Source organism: Branchiostoma floridae, chromosome 11 (genome assembly GCF_000003815.2).
Source record: "Branchiostoma floridae strain S238N-H82 chromosome 11, Bfl_VNyyK, whole genome shotgun sequence".
Taxonomy (NCBI): Eukaryota; Metazoa; Chordata; class Leptocardii; order Amphioxiformes; family Branchiostomatidae; genus Branchiostoma; species Branchiostoma floridae.
In genome coordinates this window covers 21,275,888-21,299,600 of record NC_049989.1, presented here as the reverse complement: position 1 = coordinate 21,299,600, position 23,713 = coordinate 21,275,888, and the positions used below count along the sequence as shown (strand labels likewise).

Sequence of the window (23,713 nt, the reverse complement as noted above, 5' to 3'; positions counted from 1 at the left end):
TTTTTTTTTTTTTTTTGAAATGGGAAAAATAGAAGCGGCGATTCCGAGAACCAACAAATAAAATTGGTATGGCCTTATCTTAGCACATATCATTGGCTGTGCTGGGCAAATCATATAGATACAAAAAAGTATAAACATTATGTATATCTAAGGCGTCTTTGTTGCAACATAAGCTGTTGTTTACACCCATGCAGTGGGGTCAGTCCGTGACCCGGCGTAAGCCGTATTTCAGAGAATAACGCGTTCTACGGTTTTCATTTTATCATCAAATTGTATTAAAGCAAGTTGCTGATGACATGAGTAAACCACTTTCACTTTTGAAATACCGGTAAACCAAAATATTCTGGTCTAAAATTGTTTTGAAACTGTTTTCATTTTGCTTATTATTGTTCAGAACACCATTACATATTACTCTTCTCTGTCCACTTTAAAAAAATAACATGTAATCAGACCAGTTCCGTCCACTTCTAGAAGAGCCCTTTCCAGTTCCAGTTCCAGTTGGAGCTGCAGGAACGGAGAATTCTTCATTGACAGGTGGGAATCTGACTGTTTCAGAATTTAAATAAAAAAGTTATAGGAAATCTAAAGACAGTGTTTCGTCAGTAGGTTTTGTCACATACAGGTGAACTTTTAGTTAATCAAATGTACTCTGACAGAACACTATCAGAATAATTCTTGGTATATTAAAAGATCTTCTACTTGATAGGATTAAGTTGTAAAAGAATGTAAGCCTAACAGTACCCTCGTTTGCAGATTAAAGTTCCAAAACTCTGCCAATAAGAACCAGGTTTTAAGCTGACAAGGTTTATCCACTGATATAAAGTGTCTTAATTGACACTTAGATTTTTGCTAAGTTTGAGTTTTAAATCCTACAGTGTCTTTTCTATTCCAGATGTGTTCCAGAAGTCTGTGAAGAAGTACTATGAGTTGAAACTCTCTCACTTTAAGCCTCTGATCTGGAATGACAACTTCACACTTACCCTCAGTGATATCTTCACCCAGTTGGAGTTGATATCAAAAAGTGAAAAACAGCAGAAAACAACAAAAAAATCCAAAAGGTCAGAATCGGACTTGAAAGAACAAAGGAAAGAACTGAAGTCATTAGACGACTTGTTCAACCCAGATGTCACAGGACTGTCCACAGCACCAAGGTGCATTCTGATTGAGGGTGAAGCGGGAGGGGGGAAGACAACGTTTATGTCCAAAGAAGCCCTAGATGCCGTCTCACAGAAAACAGAGCTGGGCAAACGACATGACATCGTCCTTTCTATCAGACTCCGAGAGGTGAGAGAAGGGGAGACCATAGAGGAGATGGTGTGGGATCAGTGTGTTCCTGAAACAACTGTAGATATTGATGTACAATCCATCAGAGCAATCCTACAGAGGAACGAGCCCCGTGTGCTCTTCCTCCTAGATGGATATGATGAGCTGCGGCCTGAGGCCAGGGCAGCCGGGCAGGCCATTCCCAAACTGCTGTCTGGCAAGTTGTACCCCAACAGCACGATTGTGATCACGTCCCGACCCTCAGCAAGAGTGCAGCAGCACACCCGGCCAGACTGTCATGTGCACATCATGGGCTTCTCCCCTGAACATGCGGCTGAACATGTGTTGAAATATTTCTCAAGCACAGAAAATCCTGAGCTGGCAGAGGATTTCATCAGGCAATATTTCACAGTCATTGATGATGATGATCATGGTGACGAAGAGGATGATGATGATGATAAAGAGGATGATGACGATGAAGAGGATGACAATAATGATGATAAAGAGGATGATGATGATGATGACGAAGATGATAACACTGATGATGATGATCATGGTGAGGAAGAGAATGACGATCACGGTGAAGACAAAGATGATTACATTGATGATGACAATGATGATTTGACTGCTGGCAGACATGTTGATAAGGAGGTAGATACAACATCAAAATATACTGTAGTTCTGAAAGATCACGAGCTCTTAAATAATCTAATCCAGACTCCAATGTTCCTGATGCTGGTCTGTGTGCTGTGGGAGGAGGACCAAGAGATGGTGTCTACAGGAACAATGACGGGGCTGTACGACAACCTGCTGACATGTCTGGTTAGAAAGTACTGTGAGCGGGAAGGAGTGGACATGCCAACAGAAGGGCTGCCTACAGAGGTTGCTGAGTCATTACTGCAGCTCGACAAGCTTGCGCTAGAGGCACTGCTGAGAAATGAGACTCTGCTTGATCTTACTGAAGTAGAGAAAGAAAAGGTGAATTGGGAGTTGCTGTTAAAGCTGGGTGTGGTCTCCTTGGAGGTTTCTTCCTCCAAATTGCATCCTAGGAAACAGCTGAACTTTTCCCACAAGACCATGCAAGAGTTCCTGGCTGGACGATATGTTGCTGATGCTCTTTTGAACCAAGACATTGTAGAGCTGCTGCAGCTCACCTCCATAACCAAGGTGTTTGAACTCAGTAACCTGCTTCAGTTCACATGTGGCTGTGCCTCACGGGCAGCACAAGCTGTGATGGAGAAACTGAGCAAGATCAGCAGCAGAGAGTTCGCACACTTGAGACCAGAACATTTTGAAAGGTCAGATGTGCCAATGGGTCAAGACATTAAAAAGTCCTGCAAAACCTATGAAAGGTTTGCAGCATTGTGCCTGAGCATCCTCAGTGAGAAACAAGAACCAGAAGTGCTTCAGGGCATCAGTCAAGCCCTGCCAATTGTCATGCTGGACAGCTCCATTAACAGTAGAGAAGCCACAGGTCTTAAGTATTACATACAGAATCTTCATTCAGCAAACCTGCCAAAGAGGCTTATACTTAAGGTCCCTTATGGCACTGACAGCAGAGACACAGTTCAGTACCTACAGAAGTGTTTTACAACTTCACTCCCTGGACTTAGAGTGGACTTGGGACTATCAGGACAGTTTGACTCACCTGATGAGACAGCCAGGCTGGTTTCAGTTCTGAAGAATGTTCCTGGTCTGAGGGCGCTGGAGCTGTCCAGCACAGACCTAACACCATCATCACTCCAGCCACTTGTGCAGGGGTTCAGACACATGTCTCTGTTAGAGGAGCTGGATCTTACTCGAAATGATAACCTTGGTGATGCTGGGATGGAAGTCCTGCAGGTTGGGCTGTCCAGTATTCCACACCTGGCTGTACTCCGTCTTTGGGAAGTCAGCATGACAGCTGTGGGCATGTCATCCCTGGCTCCCTACATGCGACACCTAGTGGGACTGAGAGAACTGGATATAAGTGGTAATGAGATCGGTGACATTGGGCTGGAATCTCTCACCACCATCCTCCCCATCTTCACTGCCATGCAGGTGTTGGTCCTGGAGTGGATCGGTATCAGCCCCACAGGCATGCGCACACTGGTCCCTGCACTGTGTCAGCTAACCAGACTGATCAAACTGGACATTAATGAGAATGACATAGGAGACCCCGGGCTGGAATGCCTGGCTGCTATCCTCCACCACCTCACAGCCATGAAGGTGTTGGCTCTCAGATGGACATGTATCAGTGACAGGGGAATATCATCCCTGATCAAAGCTCTGCCTCACCTGGTGCGATTACAGGTGTTTGATGTGAGTCTTAATAAGATAGGGGACTCAGGGATTGTCTCACTGGTGCAAACACTCTGCCAGCCCAGCAGTTTGGACATGGAACAAAACCCACCTGGTGACAAGAGTCTGACCACAGCCCCTCACTGTAACACCACACTACAGGAGCTGTACATTGGGTTCAATAGTGGAGTAACAGGAGCTGGACTGGGGAGGGTCGCACAGCTCATCAGTGCACTGCCAGCACTGACCAGGCTGGACATGTCTGGTTACTATGTCACACCTGCACACCTGTCTGACACCGCTGCCATGGCTCTGGCCGAGGCTCTACCCAGACTCCCTGCCCTGGAGTGGCTGGACCTGGAGAACATCTCCATGGAGCCTGCAGGGTTCCAGGCTGTGGTGCAGGCTGCTGAGGGACACCCAACACTGGAGACACTGTAGTGAGTTATATTACAATGTAGTTATCCTATTGGCCCAAAGGCATACTGTACTGACTGCAGGATATCTTAAAAGGACTCTAGTTATACTGGTTATCCTATTGGCATACTGTACTGTACTTCAAGGTACAGTATTTCAAAGGGACCCTAATATCAAGTAAGTGAGTTGTTTAATATATATGTAAAAATGTATTGTACTGCAGGGTAGGTTAAAGGGAGTCTAGTTTTAAGTAATATTTGATGGAATTCTAAGTGATAAGATGTGTGAATTGACTTTTGCAAAGCATTCAAGAGTGAAGACTATACTATACTGTCTGTGCTATTGAATTTTGATTGAAGATACACACCTGTTTTGGTACGCTTCAATAATGAATTACCATTTTTTGAGAGTGCATTATTAACTTATACTGTATGGCACCAACTTATTTATAGATCAGTTTATCCAGTAAGTTTACTCCCACACTCTGCAGCTAATGCCATGACAACATGTAGCATTTGATGTAACTAATCATCTCCTTTCTTCCTTTCCCCACACACAGCTACTCTGAGGATGAAGTTCCTGAGGGAGCGGACACCACAGCCAGCTGCCTGAGGTGGTGCTGAGTCCCCAACATGCCGACCTGTTTTGTACATTGCCTCAGCTGAGGTAAGTTTACTGCATTTTTATGGTTAAAGTAATGCTTACATGTTACAGATTTTGTTTCCATTTATGATTATGAGAGCTCCCAATATAATGTAAAACATCAATCCGTTCTTTCAATATTTAAGACCCAAAGTTTTAAAAATTTAAGAAAATTGAAAACTTAGGAATAAAGAAGGCTAATTACAATAAATTGTGTTAATCAGAAAAGTCAGAAATTAAAATTTCTCTCCTGACGCAGCGTTTTCTATTTTTTAAAAGGTAGATTTAGTCTTTCAATGCTAGATCGCCATTTTGCTTTCATCAGATGACCACTTGCAATGTTAAATGTTTAAGTCGAGTATATATATATATATATATAACCAGCTGCTGCCGCGCCACGTGCCTGGGAAGCTGGTACAGATACAGTTCTTAACCTAAATTGCATGTCTACAGTGTTTATATTCAATTTCAGTTATACAACAATACTCTGATAACAGATGTGTTTCTTCTAGGTGTGGCTGCACTGACAGGTGCCCTCCAGTCTGGACCCCCCTGTGTAAGTACACCAGCAGGTGTAAGGTGTGGGGACCACAGGTGTGCTAACAGGTGTGTTTGTTACAGGTGTGGCTGTCCCAACAGGTGCCCTCCAGTCTGGACTCCCTGTGTAAGTACACCAGCAGGTGTAAGGTGTGGGGGACCACAGGTGTGCTAACAGGTGTGTTTGTTTTAGGTGTGGCTGTCCTGACAGGTGCCCTCCAGTCTGGACTCCCTTTGTAAGTTCACCAGCAGGTGTAAGGTGTGGGGACAGGTGTTCTAACAGGTGTGTTTGTTACAGGTGTGACTGTCCCGACAGGTGCCCTCCAGTCTGGACTTCTGTGTAAGTACACCAGCAGGTGTAAGGTGTGGTGGACAGCAGGTGTGCTAACAGGTGTGTTTGTTACAGGTGTGGCTGTCCCGACAGGTGCCCTCCAGTCTGGATCCCTGTATAAGTACACCAGAGGTGTAAGGTGTGGGGGACCACAGGTGTGCTAACAGGTGTGTTTGTTTTAGGTGTGGCTGTCCCGACAGGTGCCCTCCAGTCTGGACTTCTGTGTAAGTACACCAGCAGGTGTAAGGTGTGGTGGACAGCAGGTGTGCTAACAGGTGTGTTTGTTACAGGTGTGGCTGTCCTGACAGGTGCCCTCCAGTCTGGACTCCCTTTGTAAGTTCACCAGCAGGTGTAAGGTGTGGGGACAGGTGTGCTAACAGGTGTGTTTGTTACAGGTGTGACTGTCCCAACAGGTGCCCTCCAGTCTGGACCCCCTGTGTAAGTACACCTGCAGGTGTAAGGTGTGGGGACCACAGGTGTGCTAACAGTTGTGTTTGTTACAGGTGTGTCTGTCCCAACAGGTGCCCTCCAGTCTGGACCCCCTGTGTAAGTACATCAGCAGGTGTAAGGTGTGGGAACCACAGGTGTGCTAACAGGTGTGTTTGTTACAGGTGTGGCTGTCCCGACAGGTGCCTTCCAGTCTGGACCCCCTTTCTAAGTACACCAGCAGGTGTAAGGTGTGGGGACCACAGGTGTGATAACAGGTGTGTTTGTTACAGGTGTGGCTGTCCCAACAGGTGCCCTCCAGTCTGGACCCCCTGTGTAAGTACACCAGCAGGTGTAAGGTGTGGGGACCACAGGTGTGCTAACAGGTGTGTTTGTTACAGGTGTGTCTGTCCCAACAGGTGCCCTCCAGTCTGGACCCCCTGTGTAAGTACACCAGCAGTGTAAGTGTGGGAACCACAGGTGTGCTAACAGGTGTGTTTGTTACAGGTGTGGCTGTCCCGACAGGTGCCTTCCAGTCTGGACCCCCTTTCTAAGTACACCAGCAGGTGTAAGGTGTGGGGACCACAGGTGTGATAACAGGTGTGTTTGTTACAGGTGTGGCTGTCCCAACAGGTGCCCTCCAGTCTGGACCCCCTGTGTAAGTACACCAGCAGGTGTAAGGTGTGGGGACCACAGGTGTGCTAACAGGTGTGTTTGTTACAGGTGTGTCTGTCCCAACAGGTGCCCTCCAGTCTGGACCCCCTGTGTAAGTACACCAGCAGGTGTAAGGTGTGGGAACCACAGGTGTGCTAACAGGTGTGTTTGTTACAGGTGTGGCTGTCCTGACAGGTGCCCTCCAGTCTGGACCCCCTGTGTAAGTACACCAGCAGGTGTAAGGTGTGGGAACCACAGGTGTGCTAACAGATGTGTCTTTTGCAGGTATGGATGTCCTGAAATGCCTAAAGCCGGACCATGACTCAAAAGACATCACTCCAACATCTTTGAAATCGTATCCAAAATCCTGTGACAACTCAACTATTCATCTGCGTATATGATGCACATCTGGACACAAGACTACAAATGATAAGAGGACATACTGTCTATGACAGTTATGGCAGCTATTTAGGAAATAAACGAGGCTGATTATAATGTTACAGTTAGAAAAGTCAGAAATAATCTTCATTCCTAACATGAGCACAGCATTCTCTTTTGTCCAATGCCCAAATATCATTCTACTTTCAGCAAATGACCACTTGCAATAATTGATGTTTAACTGAAGCTCTTGATATTATGATATTTATTGCATGTCTGCAGCGTTTTTATTATTCAATGGACATTGCAGAAACACCTTGATACAGTTGTGGCTGTTCCATCAGGTTTACTAAAAAGATCAAAATCTTTCACTTGGAGATGTATTTATGAGCTCCATAGCGTTTGTACAAAAGTATTCGAATTTTGGCCTTTTACTAAACTTTGCCACCCAACAAGCACGCTACTGAAAGGTTTGCAGTCCTTAGGATGGGATGTTAGGCTGTTGGTTCATTGTGCTTGTCTAAAAGAGCTAGTATGGGAATTATATATATTAGGTACAAAGAATCTGTAAATACTGTACATAGCGTCTGTCTTCTCTGTCATGACAAGTAGAAGAATAGCTCTTCAGTGAACTAAACTGGTTCAAGATCCCTATGATACCATATCAAAGTGGTTGTATTTTTGTATCAATAAATTTTTTATTCGATGTTCATTCATTCATTATATTCTTACTCTTACTCGATGTTTACAACAGGCACCAGGACAAGGAAACAAAACAAAACAAATACAAAGGAAAACTTAAACTTAACAAACATATTTGGCCAGACTGTAGAAACTATAGGTATAAGATATAATTCCCCTAAAAATACAAAGTACATATATACAAAAACAGTCAGCATTCTGTCCAAAACTGGACATACCACAAAAGTTTAAATGTTTCGGTTTGAAGCTTCCATGATATATACTTATGGCTTTATCTCCTTAGTACTTGTACAAAAATGACATATTCATGTAAGCCTCCACAAATACAGAGATAAAATGAAAATATTTGACTATCTGTGTATCATCTTAAGGTGTAGGGCACTTAGCATGGTGAAGTCTTTATTGTCCGACTTCTATCCTTACATGTATGTATGAGATACGGAGACAAAATTAGGCATCTATATATTCCTGGCAATGTACAAGTGTTTGCTGTCATTTCTTGGTTTGTAATCATGGTTCAGTGTATTACATGTATATTAAATATTCAGTAACAGATTGGTAGCAGCATTTTGTGGTGTCATCTTCCATCCTTCAGCCCCGAAGGCCACCGAAGTAGTCTGGAAATAGGAGAAAGAAGTTGGCAAAAAAAGTGGTGCACGGTTGAACCCAGTGGACCTAAGACTATGCTATAATAGTCCTATGTAGTTATCATTACAGTGCTAAGTCGATAAAGGTTAGACATGACAGATAAGGTACACAATACAGAGGTTACGCATAAAGGACCTGGCTACATTTTACAAAAAGCTGTGCAGTTGTTTGAACCATGACCTACTACATGTGAACACCATGCCCCCATCCGTTGCACTGGGATGTATGTCATCTATGCAAGAACCTCAATATCATTGGTGTCATCTCTGTCGGAACCCCAAGTGCCATTACACAAGTCTGACATCTCTGTAAGAACCTGCCCTAGGCCCTTGCACCAGTCTCATCTCTGTTAGAACCTGCCCTAGGCCCTTGCACCAGTCTCATCTCTGTTAGAACCTGCCCTAGGCCCTTGCACCAGTCTCATCTCTGTCGGAACCCCCTAGACCCTTGCACCAGTCTCATATCTGTCGGAAACCCCTAGGCCCTTGCACCGGTCTCATCACTGTCGGAACCCCCTAGACCCTTGCACCAGTCTCATCTCTGTCGGAACCCCCTAGACCCTTGCACCAGTCTCATCTCTGTCGGAAACCCCTAGGCCCTTGCACCAGTCTCATCTCTGTCGGAACCCCCTAGGCCCCTGCACCAGTCTCATCTCTGTCGGAACCCTCTAGGCCCTTGCACCAGTCTCGTCTCTGTCAGAACCCCCTAGGCCCTTGCACCAGTCTCATCTCTGTCGGAACCCTCTAGGCCCTTGCACCAGTCTCATCTCTGTCGGAATCCCCTAGGCCCTTGCACCAGTCTCATCTCTGTCGGAACCCCCTAGACCCTTGTACCAGTCTCATCTCTGTCAGAACCCCCTAGGCCCTTGTACCAGTCTCATCTCTGTCGGAACCCCCTAGGCCCTTGCAGCAGTCTCATCTCTGTCGGAATCCCCTAGGCCCTTGCACCAGTCTCATCTCTGTCGGAACCCCCTAGACCCTTGTACCAGTCTCATCTCTGTCAGAACCCCCTAGGCCCTTGCACCAGTCTCATCTCTGTCGGAACCCTCTAGGCCCTTGCACCAGTCTCATCTCTGTCGGAATCCCCTAGGCCCTTGCACCAGTCTCATCTCTGTCGGAACCCCCTAGGCCCTTAACCTTGTACTGATGTCATGTCTTTGTAAAAGGTGTGAGGAGAAGGAACTGACCTGTGAAGAAGTCCCTGACCTGTCCCACGACGGTGGCGGACTCGCGCCAGGCGGAGAGGTCCATCTGCGGGATGGAGGCGCAGGAGACCCGCCGGTTCCCCGGGCCGGGCAGCTCGAACACGTGCCGCTGCATGGAGCTCGTGTCGTCCGTGTTGTCGCACAGGACCCGCGCTAGCGTCACCTTACGGACCTCACCCAGCTGGCCTGGAGAGAAACCAGGAATGAAGGAATAAATAAAGGAACGAACGACTTAAGAATGTAGCCAGCTAGTCCTTTAAGTTATAGATCTGTAAATCAGTCCTATGCTATGTGCATTTACGGCAAAGGACTAGACACAAGCATTTACAGTATACAGTACAAAGGAAATTACTTACGTTGGATAACGCTATAAAAGTACAAAGCACGATGAGAATGACTTTCGTTGCGAGAACTGTCCCTGGTTCTCGAACCAGAAGCGGTCGCCCTTCCTGAGCTTGCAGAACTGGCGCCCGATCAGGCAGGTGAAGGTGGGGCCGAGGAGCCCGCCCGGGACGGAGCGCTCAGCCAGGCCGGCCGCGAACAGGTCGATGTCGTCCACGTGGCTGCAGGGAAGAACATTGGGTCAATGCAAGTCCTTGGTCACTGATAAATCTTTACACAGTTGGCCATCTCATAACTGAGTTAAACTGAGTGACAGCGCAGCAACTTTTATGAGGGATTTTCAAGGCACTTTGACAGAACCAATCGCTGCCAAGGTCAAAGATCTAAGAAGGACTTTTCCTTAAGCCAAAATTTACAGGGAACTTGCACAACTGTTCTCATATAAATATATATATAATGCCTTTAGCTTTTAATCGTGCTACATGCTCTTAGTGCAAGTGGCAAACGGTGAAACAGCAGTACTAGTAGTGTTGGTGCAGTGTTTTAAAGTCAACTTTGCCAATTTGTTAGTTTTACAAGTTTGTAAGGATGTTCAGTGCAGCCAGGTCCAGGCCGAGAGAGCCGGCCGAATCCGCGAACAGGTTCTTGGTCAAGCCGCTGACGATGATGGTGGTTCTGGTTTAATCTCCAAGTAGATCTATCGGGGGCAAAGACACTATCCAAAGGCTAAGCAGTGTCCAACTATCCCTTACACTGTTTCAATGGTCCTTGCCAATTATTATTTATTGTCTTTGCCCCCGATGATCAGACTAACTCTTTACATTAACGGAGTGAATTAACCATCAGAAAGTGCATAGATTATGCTTGGTGTTATTTACTTGGACCTCCCCAGAGATAGAGGAACAGTCCCAGACCAGACCATAGGCGGTAGGCCAAGGAATTGTCTTTGATTCGCCCGTACACCGTATCGCTGAGCATTGCCGGGGTTGGGGATTACCCGAAGGTCGGGGAAGTCGGCGAAGCCGACCAATCGGCGCAGGAGTTTTTCCACCCGAAGGTCGGCTGAGCCGACCAATCGGCGTAGCCGATTTAGAGCGCGGCGAAGCCGCGCGGCGAGCGAAGCGAGCTAGGTGGGAAAGGCCTTTTCTACTATCGCCGTTTTCTGCAAAATTCTAATATCTAAGTCAAAACTTTCAAGTGAATTATGTTCGTCGAGTTATTTGGAGGCCATTTAACGTACAAAGAGCACATATTAGTCATTTCAAATTAAAATAAACGCCATTGAATTTTAGCCGATTTCCGGGTCACTGCGTTACCAGCAGTACGGCGGCGGCCACACCACGTCGTCGTAAAAAAAACGCATCGGTAGCTAGTATATTTACCAAAACGCTGGCACTAACCACATGTGATGGTTATAATCATTGATGCATTATTCTTGTAGAACGGTCCATACTTGAATAATCGCTAAAATGCCATCTGTTTCACGAGATCTGTATTCCTAAGGAAGTTGGTATTCCTATCTCAGTTCTTACTTTCGGGTTGGCGACGTTACCGATCACGAAAATCAGACGAAAGCAGTGGAAAAAACAGGGTCAAAACGTATCTGCAGTGCAGCGTAGCTTTTGTCAGCGTGTTGAAACCCTCAAACTTCTCAAATAGTACCACGAAAACCGACAAGGCGCCTAAACGGGCCCGCCGTACGATCCCACACCACAACACAGATGATCGAAAACACCGGAAGTGGTAACGCACATCAGGGAGATCGGTTGCTTACCCATCCAACATTTAAAGTTAGGGGAAAGGCGGCGCAAAGGATGACGGGAAATACTCGCACTAAGAAGATAGTAATCTTTGACGGGAGCATCTGAGGAGGCATTTCCGGATTGGCGGTACACGGCGGACTACCGTGGCAGACAGCGGGCGGCGGGGTTCCTGTTACTCAACAAACAAGAAATCTTTTTTAAAAAAGCTGTGCCTTGCCGCGTATTTTATGTTATTTTGGTAAGTTAGACTAGATTCTACGCTTAAAAATCCCGAGTTCCACATGTCGCCCCCCCCCCTCATTATCATAATTTATGTCAGATGAATTATTGGCACATTAAACAGGTTTTGTAAAACTTTTTGACCCACAATGAATATGCATTATTTTTTATTACAAACTAAGTTCCTTCTGATGCAATTTGTGATATATATTTATATAAACATGGTGAGTTAAAGCGTAGATTTATTACGCTGGACCACATACAGTAACATGCGTCTAGAAGAGCGTTTTAATACTCGCCTGGAATGTACCATTGTCTAACTAAGCCATGAATCTCGGCAAGGAAAGAAGGGCCTTTGGAAGGGGCTTTGGAAGGGCTGGGTTAAAAGGTCCGTCCATTGATCCATGGAAAAAAGCTGGCGTAAAGCCTTGCCTGGCGGCAAGGCAAAAACACAATTCCGAGGCCTATTGCCCATGACCAGACGGGACTCATGACTTGGTTATCATGAAAAATACGAGATGAAAAATATTTGCTACAATCACTTGAAAAGAGATTTAAAAAAAAAAAAAACTCTTCAAAAGACTTTCTGGCAAAACGTTCCAACTGTAAAAGGAAAGGTTTCTGAAGTGTGACAGGAATCGATCATTTAGGGAATTCGTACGAGTAAAAAAATGCAATTCAATACAAGGGCAACGCCCCAGAGGTGCCGCCAAAATCTTGCTCTCTGGTGGTTCCTTCACGGAACAGTCCATTTTCAACCCGCAGGAGTAACAGCAGATAGCATTTCATATTATACTGTGCTGCACTGCACAATGTATAATGTACATGTATTTAGATTGACTTTTACATGACAATGTTTAGGTATTTGTGTAACTTTAGACTATGTTTTGTTCCATTATGTAATCTATAGCTAACACTTTACTACCACCCCAAACGTGCAATAGAATGTTCCACATTCCAAGATGGCGGCATTAAAGTGGAAAGAAGAAGTTATCAAAGACGGCTTCAACAAGTTCTCCAGAAGTTTTCTGGTGACAACAACAAAAAAAGTAAGTATAGCTCCCGTCTGTCGACTGTTCAGTGTATCAAGTTCCGCCAGATATGTGTGATTTGTCGTAGTATCGTGTGGTAAAATATAGTGGAGTAGAGTATCTTCGATTACTTTATTAAACTTAAAGGTAGAGTCCTTGCTTCAAAATTTTAAACCGCTCCGAAACCGCTCCACTTGAAAACAAAACTCTGACAAACGTTAACAATATTGCAGCATAGCTAAAAATAGTTATTGATGGATTGTCCTGCAATTTGGTAGGTAGTTAGGTCTTGTCCTATCGAAGAATTGATTAGTACTAAGGGCCTCCTGGTACCGTTAACTTCCTGTTGTACTTTCTAAACAAGAGTTCCAAGACCTCATACTTGCGCCAAATGATGTTGACCTTTACGACTGACATGAAGGGTCCTCAATGGCATAAAAGAATTATGATATTAGTTAATGATGTTCACCAAAATAACGAAAGTTTTGAAAAATCAAAGTACAAATCATATAAGTAATATAACAAGAGGGGGCCATACTTCGACACCCGTTCTAAGTGGATGCGCATGGCTTTTGTCAATGTACATTTTACAGTGAACTCATCAAAAACAAGTTAAGATCTTGTATACATCCATATAACTGTCATTGAAGCTGTACAGATATATATTTCATTTGACAGTAGCATTCCGCACTGTACTTTGACAGCGCACGAAACTTATGGCAGGTTTTCGGCTTGCGTCCTAGCAGAACGTTCCAACACAAAAAAGGGGTCCAAACTCCGACATAGTAACAACCAGACCATCGCCGTGCATTTTTAAACAACTTATGCAAATAGAATAGCACTAAAAGTCTTCATTATTATTTTTTTGTACCAAATATGGGTCATATTTTGTATTACGCGACTTATTCAAATACGGTGTGTTAAAACGTTTACCTCTCACGGTGAGACCAACTTGCCGCAAAACGGCAGCGCATTGTTACGTTGGACTGTGATGGCATTTTCGCTTTTCGGCTTCCTTGATTGCCTTTTCATCCTGTCTTATGGCAGCAGCAATGGCTACAGGATTTTTTAGTCGGTAGGGATCGATTTTTCTTGAATGTTTGTCGCTCGACGGACGGGTTGACTGAGTTCAACGTGTTGAACATCGCTCGCCCGCCTTCGTGCGTGACAGTAAAAATTATGGCGGGGCCCCGACTGCGTGAACATTGTGGCATCATTTTAGCTCCGTTTATCCAACCCAGTTAAAGGCAGAACAGAACACAGGTAGTATTTTTCGGAAGGCTAATAAACATCATTTCTATGTGTGGTGGTATTTTTTCACATGTCGTATTTTGCGAAGAATAATTCAAGAGTTTCCCGGGCCATGGTCTCGATACGTTCGCTCGTCAACTTGCACGGAAGGCGTCAAACTTGAGCAAGTTTTTCAATCGTTATCTGTTGGACTTGCTAACTTCGACACATACCCCGTCTTTGTTGTTATTTACAACAAGGTTTAGTCTACAGCTAGTGTACTTCTCATGTGCAGGCATCTATGCATTTCTCCGCAACAATGATTTTTAAAACCTGTCGAAATTTGGACCCCTGTCGAAGTATGGCCCCCTCCCGTTAACAGTATTAGAGGTTAAACTCTGCTATCTAAGCACTGATCTGCTCTACTCAAAAAATAACATGGCTAGATGTTAGCCTAACTTGGCTATATGTTAGTGTAACATGGCTATATATTATTTTGACATGGCTATATTTTCACCTAACTTGGCTATATGTTAGTTTAACATGGCTATATATTATTTTGACATGGCTATATTTTCGCCTAACTTGGCTATATGTTATTTTAACATGGCTATATTTTCGCCTAACTTGGCTATATGTTAGTTTAACATGGCTATATGTTAAGTTTAACATGGCTATATTTTCGCCTAACTTGGCTATATGTTAGTTTAACATGGCTATATGTTAGTTTAACATGGCTATATATTATTTTGACATGGCTATATTTCCGCCTAACTTGGCTATATGTTAGTTTAACATGGCTATATATTATTTTGACATGGCTATATTTCCGCCTAACTTGGCTATATGTTAGTTTAATATGGCTTGCCACCATTTGTTGATAGTCTGATGGGAGTCTGGGTCTAGTTTGGGACTCCAAGCAGATGTTAGGGTATGTGTTGTTTTATTGTCCACCCATCTGTTACTAATATGATGCTGCAGGTCTGGAGTTTGTCCAGTTAGGGAAAAATGTGTGTAAGTTCATCAGGAATACATTATAGCTACATTGCTACTAGTAAGCATGCACTGTCTCTATCTTGTGATCACTCAGGACTGACCATCACTGATGACTGACACAACAGTAACTGTTGAGAAGAGAGAGCTCCTGCCTTAAGTGAAGACTTCCACACCAACCCTGCCATGGCTCAGACAGGTCCGATCTACACCACAGATACAACCAGGGGCTTTTATCTAAGATCTACACTAGTGGAAGTGGGGACTGCACTTTTAACAAACATTTTTGAGGATGAACTCAAGAAGATGAAACCCCCAAGTCTTTGTGAGCAGCTAAAGAAGCATAGGGGACATCTTTGTGGATTGCCATACCTGAACTTTGGCCAAAGGAAAACACTGTATCCACCCAACAGTAATGTTCCAGATACTGCACAGGGTTTCGACATATCACTCTTAGAACTCCTCTTGAAAGAACTTGTGTGGTTAGAACTCGGTAGAGATGCACTGTACTCAAGCGAACGGGACAGACTTCGGCGCTTTAGAAACGACAACTACGGACACATCTCAAGCACGAGCTTGTCTGAACAAGACTTTGACAGGCTGTGGAAGGAACTGATGGATATCTTGGTTGCCCTTGGTGGGGACAGAGACACAATTTCAGAAAGACTCAATTCCAGCATTGATCCTGAAATGGAAGAAAGACATCTCAACCTGCTGGAGAAACTGTACAAGGAAGACATGGAGCTCAAAGACCTTCTCCTGGCTCAGGGAGAGAGTGTAAGAAAATATTCAGATCAAGTTCAAAGTCTGAAACATTTGTTAGAGGGAGTCTGTGATACCCAGAGCCCAGGAGCAGACTCCATCATAGGTAAGATCTACAGGAGTGTTATATTTCACTGTTTTTCTATAGATTAACTGTGCACATGGATCCCCTAAATGTACCAGTCAGTGTAAATTATGAAGGAAAGTGTTTAGTCTACAGTAGATCTTCTAGATCTATTGTTGAGCATTCCATTGCTTGATATTTCTGAACTAGCCATTTCCCCTCCCCTAATCAGAGTCAACAAGGAAAGGGCACATTTATAAACTGGAACTGTTTGGACCAAATTTGTTTCATGTTATATGTATTTCTTCTTACTAACGCAAAACCTTTTACTGACACTGTACTTAAATCTATCTCTCTGAGACAGGTACCCCCCAACCCTGTACCAGCCAGCTGAAGAGGAAGGGGGAGGATGGAGAAGAGTTTCCTCTGAGGAAGAAACCAGCTCCTAGTGAACAGAAAGGTGAGAGGTTATTCCATGCTATTATAGCAGTTAAATAAAAATCTGCATGCCCCACTACAGCTGACTTAAAAATTGCTGAGAGAAACCTTTGACCCCCCCCCCCCCTTTATCAGCTTCTATTATCTCATCACTTGGAAGAGTGTTGAATCAACTGACAGAATCAGACAGGAGTTAAAATTCAAGTATTTGGAAGAGTCAAATCACCTTTCACTTTGAACATAACTCGAAAATCTTCAGTATCTATAAACCATACATGTATACCAGCTTTCACTCCATTTTGTATTTTGTACCACGTATGTGTAGATATGTGTAGATTATTAGGACCTTAATCATGTAATCTGTACATGTGTCTTGGTCATATTTTTCTTACCCTTCCCTCTTCCCTTGTGACTTCAATGAAAAGTGGCCTGGAAACCTATTTGAGCTACTGATGAACAAAGGTTTAAACAAGATAAAACAATTTAAAGGGTTTGTCAATGTTGAAACTGTTACTAAGAGTTTTATAATAAAATAAAAAAATTCATATAGATATATAACCCTTCTCTTCTCTTCCAGATGCCCCAGTTCCAGTTGGAACAGAGTCTTCTTCATTGACAGGTGGGAATCAGACTGTTTCAGAATTTATATAAGAAATTAGGAAATCTCATCTAAGTTTGTATCGCCAGTAGGTTCTTTTTAATTTTGAATTAACGTAAAGTTTTGTCTTGAATTAACAAAGGTACCCTGGTGGAACATTAGGCCCGAGTCACTCCTTGCTACCTTGCTATAATAAAAGACGAAGGCTTGGTGAAGTACACAGATATAAAGATTAAACTTAAAAAACTCTGTCAACAAGCACCAAGAGTTCAAGCTGACAAGGTTTATCCTCAGTGTGATATATTGCTTAAGTCTTAGATTCTTACTAAGATGGAGTTTAAAATCAATGTCCATTCTATTCCAGATGTATTCCAGAAGTCTGTGAAGAAGTACTATGAGTTGAAACTGTCTCATTTTAAGCCTCTGATCTGGAATGAAAATTTCACACTTACTCTCAGTGATATCTTCACCCACTTAGAGTTGGTACCAACAAGTGAAAAACAGCTCAAAACATCTGAAAACTATAACAGGTCAGAATCAATGGGGGCAGAACAGAGGAAAGAACTGCTTTCATTAGATGACTTGTTCAACCCAGATGTCACAGGACTGTCCACAGCACCAAGGTGTATTCTGATTGAGGGTGAAGCCGGAGGGGGGAAGACAACGTTTCTGTCTAAAGAAGTCCTAGATGCCGTCTCACAGAAAACAGAGCTGGGCATTCAACATGACGTCGTCCTGTTGATAAGACTCCAGGAGGTGACAGAGGGGCAGACCATACAGGAAATGGTTTGGGACCAGTGTGTTCCAGAAACGACTAAAGGTATTCATATACAGTCCATCAGAGCACTCCTACAGAGGAACGAGTCCCGTGTGCTCTTCCTCCTAGATGGGTATGATGAGCTGCGGCCTGAGGCCAGGGCAGCTGGGCAGGCCATTCCCAAACTGCTGTCTGGCAAGTTGTACCCCAACAGCACGATTGTGATCACCTCCCGACCCTCAGCAGGAGTGCAGCAGTACACCCGGCCAGACTGTCATGTGCACATCATGGGCTTCTCCCCTGAACATATGGTGAAATATGTGAGAAAGTATTTCTTCATCACAGAAAATCCTGAGCTGTCCGAGGAGTTCATCAGACAATATTTCACAGTCATTGATGACAATGACAGTGATACTGATGAGGATGATGATAGACTCAGTGATATATCAGACTCATCTAGACAAAGTCATAATGAGGAGGAAGTTGAGACAGAAAGTACAACGTCTGCTATAAATGTAGTTCTGAAAGATAACAAACTCTTGAATAACCTCATCCAGACACCAATGTTCCTGATGTTGGTCTGTCTGCTGTGGGAGGAGGACCAAGAGATGGTGTCTACTGGAACAATGACGGGGCTGTACGACAACTTGCTGACATGTCTGGTTAGAAAGTACTGTAAGCGGGAAGGAGTGGACATGCCAACAGAAGGGCTGCCTATAGAGGTTGCTGAGTCATTACTGCAGTTCGGCATGCTTGCGCTAGAGGCACTGCTGAGGAATGAGACCCTGCTTAATCTAACAGAAGTAGAGAAAGAAAATGTGAACTGGAAGTTGTTGTTAAAGCTGGGTGTGGTGTCCTTGGAGGGTTCTTCCTCAAGATTGCATCCAAGGAAACAGCTGAATTTTTCCCACAAGACCATGCAAGAGTTCCTGGCCGGACGATATGTTGCTCATGCTCTGTTGAACCAAGACATTGTAGAGCTGCTAAAGCTTACCTCCATAACCAAGGTGTTTGAAGTCAATAACCTGCTTCAGTTCACGTGTGGCTGTGACTCACGGGCAGCACAAGCTGTGATGGAGGAACTGAGCAAGATCGGCAGCAGAGAGTTCTCACATTTGAAACCAGAACATTTTGAAAGGCTAGATGTGCCAATGGATGGAGACATACAAAGGTCCCGCAAAACCTATAAAAGGTTTGCATCCCTGTGCCTGACCATCCTCTGTGAGAGGCAAGAACCAGAAGTGCTTCAGGGCATCAATCAAACCCTGCCGATTGTCATGCTGAACAGCTCCGTTAACAGTAGAGAAGCCACAGCTCTGAAGTATTACATACAAAATCTTCATTCAGCAAACCTGCCGGACAGGCTCATACTTACGATCATTGAAGGCACTGACAGCAGAGACACAGTTCAGTACCTACAGCAGTGTTTTACAACTTCACTTCCTGGACTTAGATTGGACTTGAAACTATCAGGACAGTTTGACTCACCTAATGAGACAGCCAGGCTGGTTTCAGTTCTGAAGAATGTTCCTGGTCTGAGGGCGCTCGATCTGTCTCACACAGACCTAACACCATCATCACTCCAGCCACTTGTGCAGGGGTTCAACCACATGTCTCTGTTAGAGGAACTGAATCTTAGCTGTAACCCTGGCCTTGGTGATGCTGGGATGGCAGTCCTACAGGTTGGGCTGTCCAGTGTTCCACACCTGGCTGTACTCCGTCTTGGAGGGTTAGCGTTGGGAGTCTCCATGTCAGCTGTGGGCATGTCATCCCTGGCTCCCTACATGCGCCACCTACTTGGACTGACAGAACTAGATATAAATAAGAATAAGATCGGTGACACTGGGCTAGAATCTCTCACCACTGTCCTCCCCATCTTCACAGCCATGCAGGTGTTGCTTCTGAGGAGCATCAGTATCAGCCCCACAGGCATGCGCACACTGGTCCCTGCACTGTGTCAGCTAACCAAACTGATCCAACTGGACATTAGTGAAAATGACATAGGAGACCCTGGGCTGGAATGCCTGGCTGCTATCCTCCACCACCTCACAGCCATGAAGGTGTTGGTTCTCGAGCGTACAGGTATCAGTGACAGGGGAATATCATCCCTGATCAAAGCTCTGCCTCACCTGGTGCAATTACAGGTGTTGGATGTGTGGGACAATAACATAAGAGACTCAGGGATTGTCTCACTGGTGCAAACACTCTGCCAGCCCAGCAGTATGGATATAGAACAAAACCCACCTGGTAACAAGCTTAAGAGTCTGACCACAGCCCCTCACTATAACACCACACTACAGAAGCTGGACATTGGGGGGAATAGGGGAGTAACAGGAGCCGGACTGGGGAGGGTCGCACAGCTCATCAGCGCACTGCCAGCACTGACCATGCTGGGCATGTCTGGTTACTGGGACACACCTGCACACCTGTCTGACACTGCTGCCATGGCTCTGGCCGAGGCTCTACCCAGACTCCCTGCCCTGGAGCGGCTGGACCTGGAGGACATTTCCATGGAGCCTGCAGGGTTCCAGGCTGTGGTGCAGGCTGCTGAGGAACACCCAGCACTAGAGGAGCTGCGGTGAGTTTTACTGGTCATTCTATATGCATATTGTACTGTACTGTAGGGTAGCTTAAATTATACTGGTTATCCTATAGGCATACTGTACTGCACTTCAGAATAATTTAGAGTGACTCCAATGTTAAGTAATATTTGATGGAATTCTATGTGGCAAGATGTATGAATTGATTTTTGCATTACATTCAAAACTGTACCAGTCTGTGATATAAGATGTTAGAAGATTAACCTAGTAGATATATATAGTTCTGGTACACTTATTTCAATGGTACATACCCATATTGAGTGTATACATTAAGCTATAACTATAAGGCACCACATTGTCGTGAATATCTTGTTTATCAGTTTTACTCCTACATTCTGCATATGATTACAACTTAATTTCAGTTCATGCCATGTCAACATGTAGCATTTGATGTAGCTAAGCATCCCCTCATACACAGCTACTCTAGGGATGGAGTTCCTGAGGGAGCGGACACCACAGCCAGCTGCCTGGATCTGACCTGAGTCCCCAACATGCCGACCTGTTCTGTACATTGTCTCACCTGAGGTCAGCATTCCGTATTTGTGATGTTAAATTAAATTCACATGTTTAACTTCTGTGCAGGTACATCATTACCTCCATGAAATTTCATGGAGGTTATATTTTACCCTGTGTTTGTCTGTCTGTCTGTGTGTGTGTGTGTAAACAAGATAACTCAAGAACGGCTTGGTGGATTGGTTTCATACTTGGTGTGTTGGTAGGGTGTGATGAAAGCTGGAAATGATTAGATTTTGGGCCCCCTAGCGGCTTCCCTTGGTACTGCAGCGCAACTTCCGGGTTTGCTATCTCGTGTTCTGAGCAAGCCATGGTCACGATTTTGAAGTATTAGATAGCTCTTGTGCTCGGAAATAAGTGACATAAGTTTGGGCCCCCTAGCGTCTAGTTTTAGGAAAGCAGGGGCATTTTTGTCAAAAACTTCTGAAGACGATAACTCAAGAAGGGAACAACGGATTTTCATCATTTTTGGTATGTAGGTACCTTAGACAATGTTTTACAAGATAAGATACTAATTATGCAAAACAGGAGTACATTTGCATAATTAATGAGAATATTCTATCATAGCAGTTTTTTCAATGTATCTCTTGTTCCAGACATGCTATGGTCTTGACGTTTTGGTGATAGATAGCTTTTGGTGTCATGACAAAGTGGGACAAGTTTCAGCCCCCTAACATTTAATTGTGGAACTGCATGGGTGTTTTTGTCAAGACACTCCAAAGAGGATAACTGCAGAAAGGAACGACGGATTGCCTTCATTTTAGGCATGCCGGTAGCTTGGGCAAAGATGTTCATAATGATATACAGTCAAACCTGCCCAAGACGACCACCCGGGGGACCGGGAAAAATCGGTCGATTTGGACAGGTGGTCGCTGAGAAGAGTATCGACTCAAAACATGCCAGATGCGTAGTATAAATGGTTTCCGCTGTGTTTAATGGCAAATAGCAAGCACACGCACGCAAAGAAGTAAGTAAGCGAGGCCTTTAATGTCAAATACAACACGCACACGCACGCAAAAACGTAAGTAATAATCATCAGTAAGTCTGGTGAATTTTAATACTGTAAATGAACAGAAATTGGACAAATTGGATCAGGACGTTCCTACCTGCGCCAGAGAAACTCTACTCAAGTCAAGGAGGTTAAAAAGACAGTCTACTCGACCTACCCTAGTCTAAAAAAATATAACGTTACTTTCTATAAATCGGATTTCTACCATACAGTAAAGTACGTGCTGTAAATGTTGCAGTTCTTCGTCTACGATCGTTAGATGGACCAATGATATACAAATTTAGTTGGCTATACAATTTCTCTCTGGAGGACAGCAAGTCGTCAACGTTATTCATAACAAGAAGAGAACTGCTCAACATTCGTACACTAACGTTTTAAACAGTAACGGACCTTTGATGCTGTTAGTTACCATACATGCCTTTATGCGTCGCTGTGTTCTTGATCGCCTGTTCTTGATCGCCTTATCTGAAATAACTTCGGTGTACCTTTCGAATCCGATGCCTGCGGAGATGCCCTGTACGTCCCGATAGCCTACTTACCCACGGATGAATGTATAGTACAGTTGGACCATTGGTTGGACAAAAGCACTCACACAGATCTTTCTTAAAAAGGAATGAGGCCTTAGACTATATACGTTTCAGCATGCGTTCACTTTATAATGATAAAGATTTAAAAAACTTCTGTAACAACTAAATTCGGATTTTCGAAATGTCTTCCCATATTACAGTAGAATGCCCCATTGACCGCCGCCATCTTTATTCTAAACATAACATCGTAATGGCAGTCAAAATCCGACGAAAACTGGCCGATTTCGGCTCAAAATCGCGATAGTTATCATAAAAAAATCGATGAAACCGGTCGTTATGGGTCCAATTTTGGCCGGTCGCGGTCGCGTTGGCCAGGTGGTCGTTGAGAAAAGGTCGCTTAATGCTTACGTCAATGGGAAAAAAAATCGGGACCGAGAAAAAGCGGTCGAAATGGCCAGGTGGTCGCTGAGAGGAGGTGGTCGCTTGGGCAGGTTTGACTGTACATGTTATGCAAATGAGGCCTTAATTTGCATACTTAATGAGGAAATTGTATAGTTCCATTGTTTTCAATAACTGGACCTGAATACATGTAACACATGTTAATTATGATAGGTGGAATATAAGCAGATACCAAATATGGTAATGAGGAACTTTTTTGTATAATTTATGTAAAAATTGCAAAACCGCTTTATGATTAATAATGGGAATTTTATAACTGTGACATGTGTACGTTAGTCAATGATGAACAACACCATGCATTAATTATGTTAATGTGTTAGTCAATTGCATGAAATTTACGAAAGCTCTAAATTTTCATGGAGGTATGAGGTCGCCGAACTCTAGTTCTCTATCTTTTAAAAGCTTAATCAAAGAAATTAATTTTTTTTAAATAAAATTAAAGAAAATCTTACAATGCCCAAACATAATTTTGGTTTCATTAGATGACCACTTGCAATGATTGATATTTAACTGGAGCTCATTTATTGCATGTCTCCAATATTTTTATCCAATTGCAATTACACCTTGATGCAGATGTGCTAACAGGTATGTTTGTTACAGGTGTGGCTGTCCCGATAGGTGCCCTCCAGTCTGGACCCCTGTGTAAGTACACCAGCAGGTGTAAGGTGTGGGGACTACAGGTGTGCTAACAGGTGTGTTTGTTACAGGTGTGGCTGTCCTGACAGGTGCCCTCCAGTCTGGACCCCTGTGTAAGTACACCAACAGGTGAAAGGTGTGGGGACGACAGGTGTGCTAACAGGTGTGTTTGTTTCAGGTGTGGCTGTCCCGATAGGTGCCCTCCAGTCTGGACCCTGTGTAAGTACACCAGCAGGTGTAAGGTGTGGGGACCACAGGTGTGCTAACAGGTGTGTTTGTTACAGGTGTGC

At 44.1% G+C, this 23,713-nt stretch overlaps 2 protein-coding genes across 3 annotated transcripts in view; both read left to right on the top strand.

The window, feature by feature from the left end:
* The window catches only part of LOC118425381 (NLR family CARD domain-containing protein 4-like), a 37,867-nt gene extending 30,404 nt beyond the window's left edge, over positions 1 to 7,463 (top strand). The window contains exon 6 of the mRNA XM_035834189.1: positions 6,836 to 7,463. The gene's annotated coding sequence lies outside the window, so the exon portion shown is untranslated. The remainder of the gene's footprint in view (positions 1 to 6,835) is intronic.
* Positions 1 to 23,535, top strand: part of LOC118426268 (NLR family CARD domain-containing protein 4-like) — an 82,305-nt gene extending 58,770 nt beyond the window's left edge. For both annotated transcript variants that reach the window (XM_035835553.1, XM_035835552.1), the window contains exons 5-9: positions 472 to 509; positions 16,919 to 16,943; positions 17,287 to 20,257; positions 20,698 to 20,804; positions 23,495 to 23,535. In XM_035835553.1, coding sequence (XP_035691446.1) covers positions 472 to 509; positions 16,919 to 16,943; positions 17,287 to 20,257; positions 20,698 to 20,761 — 3,098 coding nt within the window. In that variant the 3' untranslated portion in view covers positions 20,762 to 20,804; positions 23,495 to 23,535. The remainder of the gene's footprint in view (positions 1 to 471; positions 510 to 16,918; positions 16,944 to 17,286; positions 20,258 to 20,697; positions 20,805 to 23,494) is intronic.
* Positions 23,536 to 23,713: the final 178 nt, after the last annotated feature.